This window comes from Schistocerca nitens, chromosome 4 (genome assembly GCF_023898315.1).
Source record: "Schistocerca nitens isolate TAMUIC-IGC-003100 chromosome 4, iqSchNite1.1, whole genome shotgun sequence".
Taxonomy (NCBI): Eukaryota; Metazoa; Arthropoda; class Insecta; order Orthoptera; family Acrididae; genus Schistocerca; species Schistocerca nitens.
The window spans coordinates 387,713,268-387,734,932 of record NC_064617.1 but is presented as its reverse complement, the minus strand read 5'-3'; the positions used below and the strand labels follow the sequence as shown (position 1 = coordinate 387,734,932).

At 39.5% G+C, this 21,665-nt stretch overlaps 1 protein-coding gene across 1 annotated transcript in view; it reads right to left on the bottom strand.

Moving 5' to 3' along the window:
* LOC126251874 (choline transporter-like protein 1) overlaps positions 1-21,665 on the bottom strand; it is a 502,309-nt gene that overhangs the window by 30,202 nt on the left and 450,442 nt on the right. The window contains exon 11 of the mRNA XM_049952563.1: positions 17,114-17,239. Within this exon, the coding sequence (XP_049808520.1) occupies positions 17,114-17,239 (126 nt within the window). The remainder of the gene's footprint in view (positions 1-17,113; positions 17,240-21,665) is intronic.

Sequence of the window (21,665 nt, the reverse complement as noted above, 5' to 3'; positions counted from 1 at the left end):
TATGAGGATATTTTGTGGGTGATAAAGTTGGTGATCTAGCGAGAATTAATGTAACATTGAAGAAGCAGGGATATCACAGGACACTGATTAATAATGCAGTTCTATATGGCAAGAGACTTACTGGTCATGGGTTTGTTCAGCAGCAGGCCAATGATCCCAAACATGTGTCTAAACTATGCAGATGGTACGTCAATAGAAGAGAGAAATTTGGGGAATGGAAGAATATGATTTCACCAAATCAGTCACCTGACTTAAATCCTATTTAACTCTTATGGGATTAGCCTGACAAGAAGGAGAGAAAACAGAGGTCATCTAATGTTGAAGATCTATGGAATAATTATTAACAGACATGTTGCACTGCACTGCACTATCCACAAAAACTTGTTGTCTGTAAGAAGATATTTAGGCCTAATGTAAGAAGGAGCAGCATCTACCATCATGTGTCAGAATCTGTCAGCAGCTAGTTTGTGGCCTATTGAGACTGGCTAATTGGTCTGTGATACTGCTGCTCAAAGACCATACACATTGACATCCATGATTTCAATTGCACCAAGCAAGTAGTGCCCAGAAGGCAGGCAGGAAAGAATCAGGATTGGTGGTGCAACAAATCAGCATTGCCATGCACTACCTGGATGGTGAAAATTATCGTGACTTCCCTTTGACAATACTGTACAGAGAAATATGCAAACAGCAGTGTGCACCCAATGACAGCACTAGACACATGAGTGGCTTCCCACTTTTTCAGATCTGTTCCAGTCCTGGATAGAGCATTTATATTTACAACTGTACTCTGCAAATCAATGAGAAGCACATGGCAGAAGGTAGGTCCCATTGTACCAGTTATTAGAGCTTATTCCCATTACATTCACATACGAAGTGCAAATTGAATCATTGTTTAAATGCTTCTGTGCAACTGTAATTTGCCTAATTTTGTCTTTGTGATCCCTAGGACAGCAATACTTATGGGGTTGTAGCACATATCTAAAGTTATCACTTAAATCTGGTTCTAGAAAATTTCTCAGTAGACTTTAACAGGGTAATTTGCACCTATCTTCAAAAGCCTCTGCCAGTTCAGTTATTTTAATATTCTTGTGTCTCTTAACATGAGACACACAACTCTGTAACCATTTGTATTGCCCTTCTTTGTTATAGGTCCCACACACCAATATTCTAGGACGGGTCACACAAGTGTTTTGTATGGAATCTCCCCTGTAAACTTATTGCATTTTCCTAGTATTCTATCAATGAACCAATGTCTACCACCTGCTTTACCTATAACTGAGACTACATGATCATTCCACTTCATATCTCTACAAATTGTTACACCCAGGTACTTGTATGAGTTGACTAACTCTAATTGACTCGCTGTGGTCCTAGGATACAACTTTTGTTTTGTGAAATCCAGAATTTTACATTTCTAAACAATTAAAACAAGGTGCCAATTGTTGTACCACTTTGAAAGCTAACTGGATATTTGTGCAGAATTTTTCAAGTAGTGCTTTATTATAGAGAACTGCATCACCTGCAAAGAGTCTGGGTTTACTATTAATATGGTCTGCCAGATCATTTATGTACAACATGAACATAAAGGGACACAACGCTCTTCCCTTGGGCACTTCTTAAATTACTTCTACATCTGTCAATTCTTCAAATGAGATAACATGCTGCAAACTCTCTACACGAACTGCACAGTCCTGTCTCAAATTTCATTTGATACCCCATGTTACCATAGTTCTGTTAATAAACATTGATGTAGTACTGAGTCAAATGTTTTTTTAAACTTAAGAAATACCACATCCACCCAGGTGACTTTATCCATGGCTTTCAAAATACCATGTGAGAAAAGCGCATGTTGGGTTTTGCATAACAGCTGTTTCTGGAATCCATGCTACATTGCATGGAGAAGATAATTCTGTTCAACATACCCAATTGTGTTTTAGATCAGAATGTGTTCTAGGATTCTGCAAGAGTCATTGAGATTGAGTAGCAGGTTTGTGGATCACTTGTGTTACCCTTCTTGTAGACATGTGTGACTTGTACTGTTTTTTCAATTAATGGGGGCAGTTTTTTGTTTGAGGGATTTACAGTAAATTATGATTAAAATGAGAGCTAACCCAACTGCAAATTCTACATGAATTTGACCAAGATCCCATTAGGGCCTGGAGCTGTAATCAGTTGTAACTATTTTAGTTGTTTCTGAACTCCACTGAAACCAACATCTGTTTTATTAATCTTTGCATTTCTGCTTTTGCTTTGTCACCTTCAGTTTCATTACCAATGTCATCCATGAGTGTCTGGACTCTTAGGCACTAACTTTGGTGCCAGTAGATTTTTTCTTTTTAATTTTGTGAGAGATATTTCAAAAGATTCTGCTATGATAGTCATTGAGGGCTTCATACATATAATGACAACCAAATGTGTTTCGTGCACAACCTCTACAGCCCATGCTTTGTTTTACATGTATTATGCAGATATTACTATTTCTTTAGGAGTTATTTTACAATGGCAGTATATAATCGATGGTTTCTCCTATCATCAAATGTTTTGCTAGTTAAATATATATCTACTGCTTGGTCAACTTCACTGTGATTTGCAGATTATAGATGTAGATTATTATTGTTTTTCTATACACTCCTGCCCCAATGGATATTTGACAGTACTGCCTCTTCATCTGGTTTACTGAACATGCAAATTTCAATATGGACAACCTCCAAGAGGTCAGACCTATTTGTTGCCACTGGGTCCACTGTATTTCTACTATGAATGAAGTCCTGGACTATCTGCTGTAGGTGGTTTTAAGAGAAAGCATTTAGTAATCTTTTACAAGATGTCTTGCTACAGCCAACACTTACAAAACTGTAACCATCCCATTCAACTGTTGGAAGATTAAAGTCTCCTCGAAACAAAGCTACTACATCCATTAGATTGTTGAATAATTAAAGTGTCCTCCATTGATGGCAGTGTAATTGCGAAAGAGGCTTTCTCTTAAGTTATCAGTTACTTGGTGGTTGGTAGAAAGACCTGATCACAAGTTTATGCTCACCTTTGATAATGTGTCTTCCCTACACAAACCAGCATGCAGCTTAAATTTATATCTCGATGTATTTGAGCTTCTTGTCTACTACAACATATACACCATCTTCATTTCCCATTAGTCAATAATAGTGACTCAACGTACATTCACGTTACTCCAAACATCTCACTGCTACCAAATTTGGATTTTACTCAACTTTCTGCACCTAGCAGGCTATTATACATGAGTTCTCCTACAAACTCTGTGACTTTGTTGTGAATGCTTTGACAGTGGATCAACTAGGATTTCATTAATTTCCTCTCTGGGAGCAATTCCTTTGAACCTTGCACTAATATTTTGAGGTCTCCTATATCTGTCATTATCTGAAATGGATGGAGATTGCCTAAGTTAAAAAAACCTTTGCGTTTACTCCATACACAGTCGGCTACCTGGGTAGCAGTCACTGATGTGTCCAGCACCTCTGACAGATTTACGGGGTGTTACAATTCTCAACTCTACGCTGTATGTCCAGGAAATCATGAAGGGTCCAAATCACTTATGGGGACAATGTTACAAATTGTGAACTTCACTGGATCACCGTTAACAAGGCTGGTCTCTTCAACCATTTTTGTCAGTCATTGGAATGATAAAACTGTAACCTCACATCCTGGATGACAGACATGGTCTGTTCCAACACGCACCACAATATGTAGTTGGTTACATCCTGTTCCCTCAATGGCTGCCAGAGCAGCTTCTTCAGTATGTCAAATGAGGCCTCCAGGCATACACACTGAGTGTACCAGAAGATCCTTCTCATCCCTTGCTGCCATTTTCCTAAATGGTATCATTATTCCTGTACATTAGAACCATCAACAATTAACAGACTCGTGTCCTTTGGCACTTGCTTCTCCCTGACGTGGGTCACAGCAGGCTTCCCAGTAGGTGAAGTGTCTCTCTCTGGCTCAGTTTCAGCCTGAGTGGACGACAGCACCTCAAACTTGTTGGTTAGGAGTTGGGTGTAATACCCCTAATTCTATCTTCTCTCTACCTCCACTGTACATGGCTCCTAGGTCTACCCCTGACATACCATTCATAGATACGAGGATACGTGGTGATAGATCCTGTACTTCTACAGAGGAGACAGTATCCATCAGTGTACTTCTACAGAGGAGACAGCGTCCATCAGAGAGGATAGTACTTGAGAGACTCTAGTATCTCTTGTACATAACTCTTTGCATTTCACCAAATTTAGCCATTAGAAGAAGCTTTGAGTCACTTGACAGCTGTCACAGCAATTTTCAGCTGCTTACAAACAACAGCTAGTTCGTCCCTTGCCCAAAAATAGCTGTCTCAGTAGGACAGCATTCTAGTTGGTGCAATGTTTTTCTGGACACTAAACAGTTAACTTTAAATTGTCATTGTTTTAATTTCAGGATCTGTTATGCTACAAGGACTGCAAGTTGCCCTTAAGATATGACACTACAACATCCAAGAAAGTTTTTTTTTGCAAACAACAATATAAATATGGTCCTGAACAGTATAGTGTACAGTATCGGTAAACATGTCCATGGGCTTGCCACAGTGATAATACCAGTTCCTGTCAGATCACCAAAGTTGAGCGCTGTTCAACTCTGCTAACACTTGGATCATGGCTGTCTGGGTCTGCCAAGTGCTGTTGGCAAGCGAGGTGTACTCGGCCCTTGTGAGGCCAATTGAGGAGCTACTTGACTGAGAAATAGTAGCTCTGGCCACAAAATCTGGCAATAGCCAGGAGAGTGGCGTGCTGACAACATGACCCTCCATATTCGCATCCAGTAACACCTATCAGCTGAGAATGACACGATGGTCATTCAATAATGTTGGACCTTCCTAGACTGTTTGGATGGAGTTTAGGAGTTTCACTGGTAAACATACTGTCTCAGTTATTACCGATTGTTTGAAGCAATTCTTCAGCATAATTTTTATGACAGAAAACTGGATGATGGAATATGTCAGGTGGGAAGGATGACAGGTATAAGAAAAGTGGGAGGAGAGAGGAATGGAGGGAATGGTGACTGCTATAGGAGAAAGAGTTAATACAAGAATGAGACAGCAATGTCACTGCTGAGCTCACCCTGTTACAGGCTGAGGAAGTCACACATGGTACATCATGGCATAAGATGTGTGTCTGGGATGAGGAGGTGACGGGTGTGTGTGGAGCGGTGGGGGAGCAGGATAGCACACCTCCAACCTTACTTCATTTTCTTTTCCAAGGTCTCTTCCCAAGAACACAAACACCCCTACAGAGGAAAAGTAGCCACCTGTAATTTTAAAACAGATCATGATTTGATCATCCTCCCTACAGAAATGGCTCCACCATTGTAGTGATGAATCTCAGTGACTGCCTGGCAGAAGACTCTGCCAACTGTCTGATGAATCCATGTACAAGCCCTGCCATAGTGATCAGATTCTAAAAGCCCATCATAACCTCCAATCCCTTCTCAAATTCCTTGGCCCAAACCAGAATCGCTCCTGTGAATTTATTTCCTCCTCCAGCCCAACCAACCACTGCATACCCACCCACTATATTCTTCCTAAAATCACAAACCTAACAGCACAGCAGCTCCATTGTAACTGGTTATTATACTCTCATGGAAAGTATATCTGCCATAGTTGACCAGTACCTCCAACCCTTAGTGGACATCATATCATTACACCAGATGCCCCATGCCCTTGACTTTGAAGCAGTCCAACATTATGTCTCCCAACATCCTGCTAAACCAAAACCCATAGTTCCTTCATCACACATAACCAACTAATCTTTGTGGTGAACAATAAAAAACACTCAGCAATGAATAACCATTTAAATTATCACAAAAATTATAACAATTAAAAAAGTCAAGTGTCCAGAAGCTGCATAGTTGTATGAAGGTGCTTTATTTGTGACTACTGGCTTCACATCGGTATAGATTCATCTTCAGATTTATCTCCCATGAATACAAATCACTGCATGAAATTTTATGAAATGGTAGAAATTAACTTTTTGATTTATCATTTTCATAGTACTCTAAATGATTACAGTGTTTTGAGTGTTTTTTACTATTATTCATAATGTCTCTCATATGCTGACCTGCTTAAGAGCCACTTAGAGAAGTTCTCCGAATGTCTTTCAGCCAGAAGTTCCTTTGTCTTCCAACAGGTATTTTCCCTTCAATGATGAGTTATAATAATTGGTATCTTTTGCCTCTTATAATGTGTCCCTGGTACTGAGGTTTCCTTTTTTTCATAGTGGGCAATAGTTCCTTTTGCTTTTTCATCTAATGAAGGATTCCTTCATTTGAAATTTTCAGCACATTACATAGGAGATGGTGATAAAGATACATTTCCAAAGCATCAATTCTTTCCTCTAGATATCATTAAGTGTCAAACTTTTACATCCACAGAGAAAAATGGAGAACATGTAGCAATGAATCACTCATATTCTCAGTTTCAGACTAAGGCCCAAACTTATAAAAAGTTTTTTCATGCTAATAAATTGTCTCCTGGCCTGTTCTATTCCAGAACTGATCTTTTTCTTGTAGTGACACTTCCCATCCATCACAGTGCCCAAGTACATTGAGGAGGATACTTGTTCAATCTTATTTCCCTTTATTGACACTGTAGTTTGGATTCTTCTTAGATAAGACTACAACTTTGCTCTTTGAGGTGTTGACAAAGAGGCGAAACTCTTCACTGCACTGGGCTAAATTGTCTTTCATGGCCGCGAGGGATTAGCCGAGTGGTCTAAGGCGCTGCAGTCATGAACTGTGCGGCTGATCCCGAGTCCTCCCTTGGGCATGGGTGTGTGTGTTTGTCCTTAGGATAATTTAGTTTAAGTAGTGTGTAAGCTTAGGGACTGATGACCATAGCAGTTATGTCCCATAAGATTTCACACACATTTGAACATTTTTTTTTTTTGTCTTTCATGCGTTGGGGTGCAGACAGATCATTTGATGTGACAACAGTGTCATCTGCATACCTAATATTGTTAAGTATCTTACCATTTTTAATGATCCCACTGCTTTCTTCCATCAACACTTCCCTGAAAACTGCTTCAGAGTAAATGTTAAACAAGAGAAGTGATAGCATACAGCCCTGATGAATGCTTTTACTAATTGTAGACACTTCTGATATTCCTTGGGCAGTTTTTACATCTGCAGTCTGATTCCAATACTGCATGCTGATGATGCATAAATTGTTTTGGTACATACCAATTGGCCTCAAAATTTCCACCATCATTTTATGTCTCAGTCAGTCAAAAGCTTTATTACAGTCAGTGAAACACGCGTTTCAACAAATCTGGGAAAAGGAACAGTTACCAGAAGAATGGAATGTAGGGATAGTGTGTCTGGTGCATAAGAAAGGAGATCTATTTGAATGCAGCAACTCCAGAGGCATAGCACTTTTAAATATTATATATATAGTACTATCAAATATCCTGCTTAGTAGACTTTCACCTATAGCAGAAGATATTACCGGAAGCTATCAATGTGGGTTCAGACCAGGAAAGTCAACTGTAAACCAGATATTTACTCTCTGACAAATAGTAGAAAAGATCATTGAATTCAATGTTGGTGTGTACCATCTTTTCATTGACTTTAAATCTGCATATGACACAATAAACCAGGCCAAACTTTATGAGGCAATCCGGGAATAACTTTATGAGGCAATCCAGGAATTTCGAGTGCCTGGAAAATTGGTGAGTTTAATAGAGATCACCCTAAAGTATCCCCAGTATACCAATTGAGTGCAGTCAAGGCTATCACCTCAGTTTCCCACTCAAACTGGGCTAAGGCAAGGAGATGGGCTTTCCTACCTACTTTTGAACCTGGTGCTTGAAAAATTGGTTCGCGAATCGGGTATTCAGACAAGAGGAACTATCTACTTTTAAGTTGGTACAATTGCTGGGATATGTAGATGACTTGGATCTAATGAGCAGAACACTTAGAGATCTACAAAGTGCATTTTCAGCTCTAAAAATGAGTGTGGAGAAGATGGGCCTGAGAATTAATGAAGGAAAGATGAAGTATATGTATAATGGCACTAACCAACCCTTACAGCCCACAATAACCCTTGATGGAATGACATTTGAGCGAGTGGAATGTTTCACTTATCGGGGCTTAAAGATAGAAGCAAATTTACTGAAATTATGGCTTGCATAATTGCTTCTAACTGATGTTACTTTGGAATATTGCAACATTTTAAATCTAAGCTTTTATCATGAGGGACTAAGTGCAGACTTCAAAAAATGCTGATACGCCCAGTACTTACGTATTCCTCATAAATGTGGACAATTATGAAGCAGGGTGAAAACAAACTGAAATCACATGAAAGAAGTATATTGAGGAGGATTTTTGGACCTGTATATGAAAATGGGACCTGGAGAAGGCAAAGAAATGACAAACTTTATGACTGCTATAAGGAGGTTGATGTGGTAAAGTTCATAAAGCTGTGTAGACTGAGATGGGCTGGACATGTGATGCGACTCAATGAGACAAATCTTGCAAGGAAAGCTTGCTGCAGTGAACCTGGAGGAAGAAGAGCAAGAGGACAACCTAGGCTGAGATGGAGCGACGAGGTTGGAGAAGACACTGCCAGATTCGATTACCATAACTGGAGGTCCACGGCGAAATCCAGAGAGGAATGGCAGAAAATTATTGAGGAGGCCAAGTCCCATCCTGGGATGTAGTGCCAATGGAAGAAGAAGAAATAAGCTTACATACTGACATTCATATCTCTGCGCTTCTGCACTAGTAGGTGTCAGAGAGTGCTTCACAACTTCCAAACCCATTTCAAAAGCCAAAGTGGATCATGTACATTTAGGATTCACATTTCTTTTAAATCTGTGTGTGTGTGTGATTTGCAGAAATATTTTGAGTACATAAGACATCATCATCATCATCATCATCATCATCATCTTCATGAAGACATCAAACTAATCATACAACAATCATCACACTGTGAGGAGTTAGTATGCTTTGACAGTGGTATAAAAGTTTATCTCAGCCAGTTACAAGATATCTTTCCTGATGCATTGATAACATTGAAAAAAGTGTTAGGAGGCTGACGCCAATCGACTTCTCTTCAGCTAAAACTTCAATAACTTCAGTAAACTTCAATAACTTCAGTATAACCTCCATATGAACTGCTAGCTTTACCATATTTCTCCAGTTTAATAGTATGTACAATGTCACTCTGTGATTTTATGACTGACTTAATTGATTCTTGCATCAGGTGGAGGAGGATCACCTGTATTGTTTCTGGAAAGGACTTCAATATATTCCCTCCATCTTTTGAGTTTTCCTTCAACTCCTATGGTAATTTCATTATTTGGATTCCTCGGTATTTGTCCATCTTGCTTCCTTTGAGGGTCACCCAACTATTTCACCTTCTTATATAAGTTAACCCTTTCAGGGGAAATGGTTCCGTTTGAAACCACCTACAATTTTCTCATTTTGTGGCAAAAGGGCAGTGGCTACATTTGGGGACACCATTCAGCAGCCTAGTTGGTGCTGCCCTCTAGCGGCTGTCACTGGAACTGCTTCAAAATCTGTAAATATTAGCAAGTAGTGAGGCGAGTTGGATAGCCATTTTTGTACGCTGTGCGCGAATGTCTTTGTTCTGAAATTGTGACTGTATTCTTCTGTATTATGTAACTTTTATGCATGTATTCAATGCAGAATACTGTTCTGTTTACATTAATACTATATGTACTGCAGTAATAACCAAAATAATGCATTTATTTCCGTGAATGTTGTGGTGGTTCCATTTGAAACCACTGCTCCTGTAAAGGCAGCATTAGTAGGTGTGACGAATTTTTTTTTTTTTTTTTTTCCACTTTCATGTGATGTATTCTCACAGACTCAAGGATGAGGAAATTCTGGAGTGCCTTTTCGCAGATATTCTTTCAGATCCCGACTCACAGATTGACACCAGAAGTGACAGTGAAAGTGATGTGCTAGCTGAAGACAGTGATCTGGATTTGCGAATGAAAACACCCGTTTTATCTCAAATTATTTCGGAAAGTGAGAGTGAGGACCATTTTGACAATGACAGTGATGATAGTTTCAGCACTAATGACAATTTGCCACTGTCTTCCATTGCAAATTTTTCATGGAGAAAGGATGTCAGTGCAATGAACTTTGCCGCCAATTTTTCAGAGGAAGCTGGTGTACGAGGAAAACTTAAAAATGACAGTGAAGGTATGCAACCAGTAGATTTTTTTTGTGTCTGTTTTGTGACACTATGTTAGAACACACAGTTTTCCGGTCTAACCTGTACGCAACACAGAAAGGTGGCAATTTCAGGCCTCTTTCTAAAGCAGAACTTAAAGTATTTTTAGCTATTAACATTCTAATGGGAATCAAGAAACCTTGTTATTATCGTGATTGCTGTTCATCCCATAAGGAACTTCGAGATGAGTACATTTTCTCACTAATGTCGGTAAAAAGGTTCAGCTGGATTTTGACACATATTCACATCAATGACAATGCTGTTATGCCTTCAAGGGAGAGCAGAAATTATGACAAAGTATATAAAATCCGTCTACTAATCAATCAGATACTGATAAACTTCAAAGAATTCTATGCACCTACAAAGGAGAAAGCTATAGATGAATGCATGGTGAAGTTCAAAGGACGAATCGCATTCAAACAATATATGCTCCAAAAGCCAATCAAGAGGGGATACGAAATCTGGGTCAGAGCTGATAAGCTTGGATATATTTGAGATTTACAGGTATATACGGGAAAAGTTGAAGGCATAGTGGAAAAATCCTTAGGAGAGAGAATTGTGAGAGATATGTGTAAATGCTTGGAAGGAAAGGGATACCACATATACTTTGACAATTTTTTTACCAGTGTCCCACTTTTACAGAAGCTAAAAGATGACGGACTTTTTGCCTGTGGAACAATTAGATCACACAGAAAAGGACTTCCTATGCTAAAAACAGACAAAAAGTTGCAAAGAGGAGAGTTTGACTCGTCAGTTCGTTCTGATGGCATTGCCTGCATCAAATGGAAAGACGAACATGTAGTCATGTTGCTGTCTACAATTGTTTCACCTGAATGTGTTGAAGAAGTCAGCTGTAAAGAAAAGGATGGAAAAATCACAAAGGTACCATGCCCAAAAATAGTGAAATCATATAGTGCAAATATGGGATGTGCCGATAAGGCAGATATGATGAACAGTTTTTATGCAACAGACAGGAAATCACGAAGGTGGTGGCTAAGATTATTTTGGTATATAGTTGATATTTCTATTGGAAATGCATTTATTCTGTTCCGATTATGTAATCCAACAGCGAAGCAAGTGCTAAAGGATTTTTGAAGATGTGTTGCCACAGGCCTGGTAGGCTGTAATGTCTTCAAAGATAGTCCTGGCCACCCCAGTACACCGTCAGAACCATCTGCAAAAAAATTCAAAACTGTTGTTGCCCATGAGAAACGTATATCGGAAGCAAAACATCTGCCAAAACATGGAACCTCAAGGCACTGTGTGCACTGCAGCACAAAGAAAGGACCCCACAGAATCAGATGGACATGTAGTCACTGCCAGGTAGCCTTATGCTTCTCTGCAGAAAGGAATTGCTTTGTACTGTATCATCAAAAGTGATGACATTTAGCGGGCAGTGGCTCCATTTGAAACCACCCTGTATGTGTTCAGTTTATGTATATTTCATTTAATTTTTACATTTTTCTGTCTCACTGTATGAAAATTAATACAATAAAAACAAGGAAAAATTAAAAATTAATTTTTTTTTTATATTTTGCCCCAGAAAGGGTTAAAGTAATCATGTCTCTCTTGAAATGTCTCAAATTCTTTACATTTGTTAGACATCCATGATTTGCTCACTTCTGTCTAAGTATGTCAGTGCATAGGTTTTTGTCTTTTATGGGGTCCTTTGTTTTACACAGTCTTCTTTCATTCATAAACTCCAGAATTTCATCAGTTATCCAGTTGTGGCTTTTGGTGGCTTTTGTTGGTGGTGTTGAACCCAATGCAACTTTCCTGAACTTAAGTTATGCTATCTTTTATAGAGTTCAAAGTGGATTCTACTTCTATAGGCTGAGTCTCTTCTATTGATTTCACTTTTTCATCCAGAGCAGCATCAAACATAAGTTCTCACTTTTGAAATTGCTAATTTTCTTGTGCCTATGTACACTGATATCTTAATGCCTCTTATAGCATTTCTGATGTGTTGCATTTTAAAGTCCATTACTACTGGATTGTGATTGCTATTGATATCAGCACCAGAACAGGTTTTAATGGATTTCACATATTTTCTTAGCTCCTGTTTAGGCAGAATAAAATCAATCTGATTTCTGACGTACGGTCTTCTCTCAGGGTGTATACATGAACAAGGAAAAAATAATTCCCGCATTTTTCCTGGATTTCCTGGTTAAAAATACACTTTCTCCCGGGTGAAAATGCACTTTTTCCATGTTAAGTGACAGTATAACTCTTCCTCGGCACAGTAATACTCATCAGTCCTTTGAACATTTATGGTTTTATATACCGGAGTAGAATTTCCCGGCTCTTTAGAAAACGAAGCTTAGAGGGGAAAAACATGTTTTGAAAGACCTTCAATGTGCAGCAACACGTACGCTGCATATTTTCGTATTACGAAGGTACAAATTTGAACTACACAAAACACCCCATGTTACTTTCCGGAACATTGAAATCAAGATTGTGATGCGCTTTTGTAAGACAGTCAGAGCTCATGTCACGTGATCTCGCCAGCTGATGGCAGCATAGGACACGTGATATAGTAAGCCAATAGCAAGATCACTCTTCAGTAGCGCGAGCACACAAATAAGTAAAGTTAATGGTTTAAATTAATATCTCTAAGATTAATAAGCTGGAAGAGACGCTAAACTTCCACATATAATGTTGATCTTTTTTGCGCACGTTACACTATAAGATACATCACACAAATGTAACGACGTAAATGTCTGATCTTCTGGGCTCGAAATTCTTCTAAATGGTCGTCCTCAAAGAGTTGATTTTTAAATGAGAGTCAAACACTTTGTGAGTTAAGAAATTCATTGTACATTCTCGCATATAGTTCATCTTGCATAAAAGGAAATCTGCTTTGAATGTAACGCTTTTCAAACCACCGTTCGCAATATTTTCCCGCAACCTGTTAGGAATAGGTTCGTTTCAGCAGTTGCAAGAGAGCGCCACATAACAGGCGTCACCAAGTGCAGCTATGATGATGCAGGAAGTCCATATGTTCGTACGTGTAAAACATTAAAAGATCTTACATATGTCATAAAAGAAACAAGACATCAGACGATACTTCAAGAGTGTCGGAATTTCATGAACCATACTAAAACGCATAATTTGGCTTAAAATGCACATTCGTATGTAAATTTTCTTGGAGCATCAGTACTGTATTATCTAATGTTTGGCTTTTTATTATGGCATAATGCCATACATGCACTTGAAATGCAGTGAACAGTTGAAACTAGTCAATAGTGTGAAATTAAACACTTCGTTTCAAATAAATTGACTGCCTCAGCAGAAAAGATTAATTATCGGCCAATTCTCTAGCAAACCGGCAAAAATAACTTCATTGTTCTGTAAGGCGATTAATGCTTGACTGTCAGAAAGGTGGAGATAAAATCTTAAACTAATGACATATTTTAGGCTTCCGTAATTATGCGAACGTATTTTAATTCATTTGATAGCTGTCAGCCACAAAAATCAGTTTTGTTATCATTTAACGTGAGAGCAATACACAAAGAGAAAACAACAAAATCACTGAATGTAAACACAGGTCACGTGGAGACTCGCCACCTCAACTCAGACTGCTCTGTGCATCAGCCCCAGATTTACTGTATTTCCGAACCGGGGCAATATTAAGTAGTGGCGCCCAACCACAATTCTGTAACCAGAAGCGGAAGAACGTATTACTCATGCGCGACTCAACTGCGAATGCTCAAGAGCCTGCTCACAACAGCTCAAACAAATCTAATTTAAACAATTGTCACGTCACACTCATCGGAGGCAATTGTTATAAAGCATTGCATAGTCTTCGTAAAGCCTTTGACACACATTGCTGTTGGCAGATGCTTGTATGAGCACTGTTTTGTTGTTGTATATGGCCCATTTCCTTTGCAACTTAAGTCCCCCCCCCCCCCTCTCGTTCATGTTTTGTTGCTGCAGTATTATTCTGTTCTGCAGTAGCGGAATACAGTAATATCCTCTGTTAGAGTATTGGTTCTTACCAGTCAAAATCACAAAAATTAACTGAAAACCAAAACAATGAAAAATTCCCGGAATTCTAAACAATTCCCGGGTTTTTCCTGGTTTTCTCCCGGATGAAAAAATTCCCGGGTTTTTCCCGGATCTCCCAGTTGTCCCGGGTCGTATACACCCTGTCTCTTCACTACCAGGAGGTGACATCAATGTGTGTAGCCTCCTAGCATGAAGTTTGAAAAATGTATTAGAAACAAAAAATTCATGTTCTGTACAAACCTGCACCAATCTGTCTCCTCTTGTGTTTCGTTCTCCAAGATCATAGCAACAGCATTACCTTCTGCACCAGAGCCAATTTTTGAGTTAAAAACGCCTATGACCAGTGTTTTATCACCTTTTTGTGTGTTTCATTGTGTCACAGAAAGATTCTACCTCTTCACATCTTTATCTTCTATTGGTGCATGAACCTGAATAATTTTCATAGCTCGATGTGACATTTGTAACCTTAATAACATTACGTGAACATCAAGTTGAATAAAATTGAGAACTGATTTCGCTGTCATTTATGACACAAGTATGGCAACTTCATATCTATGGTTATTATCAGTTCCACCAAAACAGTATAGGGTTCCTCCTTCATACTGTGAATCGTAGATATAGGCCACCTTACTTCGCTTAGTCCGAGAATGTCTGCTTTCAGCCTGCATCTCTCTGCCTCTACATTTGTAAGCTTCCCAGTCATATAAAACTGTGCACATTCCATGTGGTAATTCAAACTTTGTTGTCATATACTTTTATCTTTCCAGAGCAGTCATGCTTTCTAGTCACAGCAGTGTTCAAGGTATCTTCTCCCTCTCCCCCCTCCCCCAGATCTAAATGGGAGAATAAAAACTCGGATAGTTTTACATTGAATGGAGGCATGCCATGTGAACTTCAGTGCAGTGGTTTCCCCTTGCCTTCTGCATCCTAATGCCATTGACCAAACAATGGTTCTTCTGCCTTTTGGGTCACCTTGCCTTCTGCAGTCTAATGCCATTGAACAACTAATGGTTCTTCTGCCTTTCGGAACTATTTCCTGCACCGAGAACAGTAGAATGCCCTAACTTCCACTGTCAAGGAGGCTGTTGACACTTAGTACAGAATATATTCTTACCCCGGAAGATACTCAGTCATGATTTATATCAGGCTTACTCCTTTAGGGAAACTGACTTCGCCATCCCTCTAGACTCCCCATCCTATCCTATGTTGTGGGACACACTTTGTCTGGCTCCTCTGTCAAGACACTCCGGCTTGGGTGATACAAGCAGTGGCTATACTACCATCAGCACAACCTTTGACTTTGACATAGTATGTAGGCCCCATTAGCCATCTGCAAAGAAGTTCCTCTCATTATCTAGTATTACTCATGATAGGAACAGTTTCATCACATCCTCCACTGGGGTTCTGATTACCTTTCAGAATTCTTAAAATTAACATCCTTCCCAAAATCCTTGCCCCCTCATACAAAGCACTAATCTGCTGTTCTCAAAATCTACAAATTATTGTAGTCCATCCTTATACTATTCCTGTCCCCAAGCACTTACAACATGATAGTCCCCTTTTATGGAGACATGATAAATAACCAGTTGTTCACCCAAATGAATGATTACCACCAAAACAGGGCGAATAGTAAATTGATTACCCTGTTGACACAGCATGTTACTGTCCACATTATCATACTCAACTTTAATGTCTACTTCACAACCTGTACCATCTGTATTCCCCTGTCCCTTTCAACATCATGTTCTCCTAATCCTGACCTCTACTCCCTCCACCCCACCCCCACAAAAAAAATGTTGTGCTACCCGCAATCTTCCCCTTCTTTTGTTCTCTCTTGCTCACACTTCCCCCTTTCCCCATCCCATTACATGAGTCTTATTTCAATGTCTTTAACATATGACTTCATTTGCCTGCACCACAACAAATTCAGAATGACATATTCATATTATGCTTGCTTTTGCCTTGCCTATCCTTAATTGTCATCCCCCTGTGCCTTCCACATTTTTTCTCTAATCTGCCCTACAGATGGAGTATAGTATTAAGCAACAAAACTAATTTTCTAGGTTACATACTTCTACAGGAAATATACTCTCCAACATGACCAACACTCAGTGAGCAATGTAGATTAAAGTTATATTTTGCTAAGAAAAGCTCACAAGATATTGCTGCTGTATCAACAAGAATATGATAAAGTTATTCATTGCTCTATGGCTGCAGTTCACTAACATTTCCTACTTTTAATTATATCTTTTGCAGTCAATTAATTTTCAGCCTACTTTTCAGGTATTTTGTTTCAACAGTTCTATAGGTTGCACAAGGTGGTTCAAGGTTTTTAGCACAGGCTTCCTTGTTGTATTAATATGAGACTATGCTTGCTGCATTCGTACTTTATTCTTGTAAGCCATAAAAATATTTGACCACATATCCTGTGTAGTCAAGAATCTAACTGATGATAAAAATTCACTTCAAATTGAAAGCTTACCTGCTTGAAAACTGATTCTACTACACAGAAAAATTTATGAACATGTAGTAATATGATGTGTGTGTGTGTGTGTGTGTGTGAGAGAGAGAGAGAGAGAGAGAGAGAGAGAGAGAGAGAGAGATTGAACATAGTGAAGCATAAATCACTGTACATAAAAACAAAGCAAAAGACAGCTTAAGACAATCATGTAAAAGATCAGCATTTTGCTGTATTTTTTTTTTTTCACTGAGAAAATGAGTACAAATGTAAAACTGATTTGTTCCATCTCATCATAAGATATAAAAATAAAAACAATAGAACACACAGCTCACTAATTAATAATCAGCTACACTTGACAAATAATGAAATTAATCACTTACCTTCATTATAACATCCTTCTTATAGTACATTTTATTGTTTTCACCCTCTTTGAGATCTCCAGAACTCTCAATAAGAAGGCAAAAGTAAATCCAGGCTGCCACCACAAGCCCCAGCATAACAAATGTCTATTGGCAAGAAAACACAGATAACACTTTGCTCACAATTATTTCGTAATAAGATATATTACTGATATGAATATAATAGAAAGAAACGTTCCACATGGAAAAAATATATTAAAAAAAGATGCTGTGACTTACTAAACGAGAAGGCACTGGTAGATAGACACAATAAAAAACACACACACAAATTTCAAGCTTTTGCAATCCACGGTTGCTTCATCAGGAAAGAGGGAAGGAGATGGAAAGACAAAAGGATGTGGGTTTTAAGGGAGAGGGTAAGGAGTCCTCCTTACCCTCTCCCTTAAAACCCACATCATTTCATCTTTCCCTCTCCTTCCCTCTTTTCTGATGAAGCAACTGTGGGTTGCGAAAGCTTGAAATTTGTGTGTGTGTTTGTGTGTTTTTTATTGTGTCTATCTACCAGTGCTTTCTTGTTTGGTAAGTCACAGCATCTTTTTTTTTTAATATAAGATGTATTACTACATGAATAACACAGGCAAAGTATTAAACATTATCCAAATTATAAAATGGCCATTAGATGTCAAATTATTTAATTAAGGAAACATATTATAAACTTATGCATGCGGTTTTTGATTAGTGGAACTCTGATTTTAAAATGTCTATGCTAATTTCAGATTTGTTAGATACTTTGCAACTGTGTAAACAGATTTTCTTGGGTATCTTTACAATACAAGACTTGCAGACATGATGTATTCGTAAAATAGTATATACCTCTGGGGGGTGGGGGGTGGGGGGGGGAAGGGTGGAATAAAAAACAGATCACTAGTGTAAATGCTAAAATAACCTCACTTCATCTGCCTGACATGCACTAATTCCCTCCCTTGTAAAAAAACCTTTTTCTAGGCATGAAAAAAATCAAACAAAGTCTGTCAAGGATTACAATTATTAAGTTATGAAACATGGTGACCAAGTGTTATGTGACAGCACACATCTAGCAAGCATTTTAATCATTTAATCATAAATCAGTGCAGTCAGCTCAGAAGGGACAATCATAGTATTACACACATATATTCAGTAAATTGTGAGTTCAACTTCCTCATGCGAAATTAAGAAAGTAAATGATTTTCTTGAACGTAAAATCTCTGAAGAAATTGATGACCATTAAAATGGTATTAAGGATCTTTTCTCATGACATTACTGTTTGATCTCTCTCTCTCTCTCTGTGTGTGTGTGGGGGGGGGGGGGGCTAGTTTATTTCACAATGAATTTTACAGAAATATGGATACTCATGGATGAGATTTTTAGGCCTGTTTATAACAATGGAATTAAGACAATTATTTACAATTATTAGTTTCATTGTAAAACTCTGTCTCTAAGTTTTGGTGTGCTCAAGAATGATAGAACACCTAAAAAACTATGTTCCTTGGTTCCAGAAGGGACTTTCCACTAAAAATTGTAGTTTCAAATTCTCATTATTTACAGTTGTCCATTGGAACAAAATTAGCTTTGTGCCATTGATTTGCAATTACAATCCTTTCTCAACAGACATCCCATTTACCATACACTTACTTGCAGTAATAATTTCATTTCACATTGAGTTTCACCATGTGGCATATGCACCGTTAAGATTACACTAAATCTGTTGTGGCTCTTTTAAATACAGCCATTCAGATCCAGTTCTGAAAGCTTGTACTTTTTCTTTTATCTATTATAATCTTCATATTAATGCTGTTTATAAGGCTGAATAAATAATAACTTTAATTTGATATTGGGAATGAGTAAAGATAAACAATCACATTATGGGGGGAAGGCAAATGAGTGGTGAATAGGAACATAAACAATGAGTGAAACATCTTAGACTGACTAATGAAATTGCATTCATCAGACACCACTTCTGTCACAGTAAGTAACTACTCTTGCAAAAAGAAGCATATAAATACACTCCTGGAAATTGAAATAAGAACACCGTGAATTCATTGTCCCAGGAAGGGGAAACTTTATTGACACATTCCTGGGGTCAGATACATCACATGATCACACTGACAGAACCACAGGCACATAGACACAGGCAACAGAGCATGCACAATGTCGGCACTAGTACAGTGTATATCCACCTTTCGCAGCAATGCAGGCTGCTATTCTCCCATGGAGACGATTGTAGAGATGCTGGATGTAGTCCTGTGGAACGGCTTGCCATGCCATTTCCACCTGGCGCCTCAGTTGGACCAGCGTTCGTGCTGGACGTGCAGACCGCGTGAGACGACGCTTCATCCAGTCCCAAACATGCTCAATGGGGGACAGGTCCGGAGATCTTGCTGGCCAGGGTAGTTGACTTACACCTTCTAGAGCACGTTGGGTGGCACGGGATACATGCAGACATGCATTGTCCTGTTGGAACAGCAAGTTCCCTTGCCGGTCTAGGAATGGTAGAACAATGGGTTCGATGACGGTTTGGATGTACCGTGCACTATTCAGTGTCCCCTCGACGATCACCAGTGGTGTACGGCCAGTGTAGGAGATCGCTCCCCACACCATGATGCCGGGTGTTGGCCCTGTGTGCCTCGGTCGTATGCAGTCCTGATTGTGGCGCTCACCTGCACAGCGCCAAACACGCATACGACCATCATTGGCACCAAGGCAGAAGCGACTCTCATCGCTGAAGACGACACGTCTCCGTTCGTCCCTCCATTCACGCCTGTCGCGACACCACTGGAGGCGGGCTGCATGATGTTGGGGCGTGAGCGGAAGACGGCCTAACGGTGTGCGGGACCGTAGCCCAGCTTCATGGAGACGGTTGCGAATGGTCCTCGCCGATACCCCAGGAGCAACAGTGTCCCTAATTTGCTGGGAAGTGGCGGTGCGGTCCCCTACGGCACTGCGTAGGATCCTACGGTCTTGGCGTGCATCCGTGCGTCGCTGCGGTCCGGTCCCAGGTCGACGGGCACGTGCACCTTCCGCCGACCACTGGCGACAACATCGATGTACTGTGGAGACCTCACGCCCCACGTGTTGAGCAATTCGGCGGTACGTCCACCCGGCCTCCCGCATGCCCACTATGCGCCCTCGCTCAAAGCCCGTCAACTGCACATACGGTTCACGTCCACGCTGTTGCGGCATGCTACCAGTGTTAAAGACTACGATGGAGCTCCGTATGCCACGGCAAACTGGCTGACACTGACGGCGGCGGTGCACAAATGCTGCGCAGCTAGCGCCATTCGATGGCCAACACCGCGGTTCCTGGTGTGTCCGCTGTGCCGTGCGTGTGATCATTGCTTGTACAGCCCTCTCGCAGTGTCCGGAGCAAGTATGGTGGGTCTGACACACCGGTGTCAATGTGTTCTTTTTTCCATTTCCAGAAGTGTACATAAAGGCATCACCAGAACGCAGTTCTTATGAAATGTACCTCTGCATCTATTCTCTCCAAACAAATCTTATAATGTATGGCAGTGGGAGCTTTGTGTATGATGGTGACTTCTCCCCTCATCTGTTCCAGTTGATTATAATGTGCAGGAATAAAGAATGTTTGTAAGGCTTCATATGAACAAGTATCCCTCTAATTTTACCTATGTGATCTTTTCATGGGTTGTGGGATGGAAGAAGGACATTGTTGATTAATTTTTCTACGTACATACACTCTCAGAATTTTAACAGTAAATCACATTGTGACACACAATGTCTCTCCTGTAGTGTCCAATTCTGGAGATGAAACACACTGCCCTTCTTTGGGTCTTCTGTATTCCCTGTATGAGTTCTATTTGGCAAGGGACCCAGACTAAAGAGCAATACTCAAGCATTGGTCAAACAAGTGTTTTGTAAGCTACTTTACTTTCTTTGTGGATGACCTATATATCCTGAAGATTCTTCCAGTGAATCTCTGCCTGGTATTTGATTTTCTACAGACAGTTTGATGTGATCATTCAATTTTTATACCAATCCATATGAGTACTACCAGATATATAATGGATGTGATTGCTTCCAGTGATTGTTCAAAAATCATGTAATCGAACAATAATGAGTCTATCCACCTATGTATACACATGTGTTACATTTGCTTATGTTGTGAGTCAACTGCCAATCTTTTCACAAATAGTGAAATTCCTAGAGAGTCTCAGAGTTGGACAATGTATTACTTTCTTCCACATACATGTCATGAAATGACCGAAAGAGATTTCAAGAAATTATAGTTAAGACAGAGATTTACTAGCAATCTTTCTTCATATTATTTGTTAAAGGATCAAGGAAGGTGGATCAGATATAAATACCACAAGTACATTCCACCACACATTGTCAGGTGGCTTGCTCCTGTGACTAGCATCCAGCATAATCTTTGTAATCTACATTCAAATAAGAATTTAATTGTCATTTACTATACACTACTTGTTTCTGTAACTTTATGTTCCTAGTACTATGTGGGCATTATTACTATTTATAAGAAAGACTAGTTCTGGGACCTTTCTATGGACACTCTTGC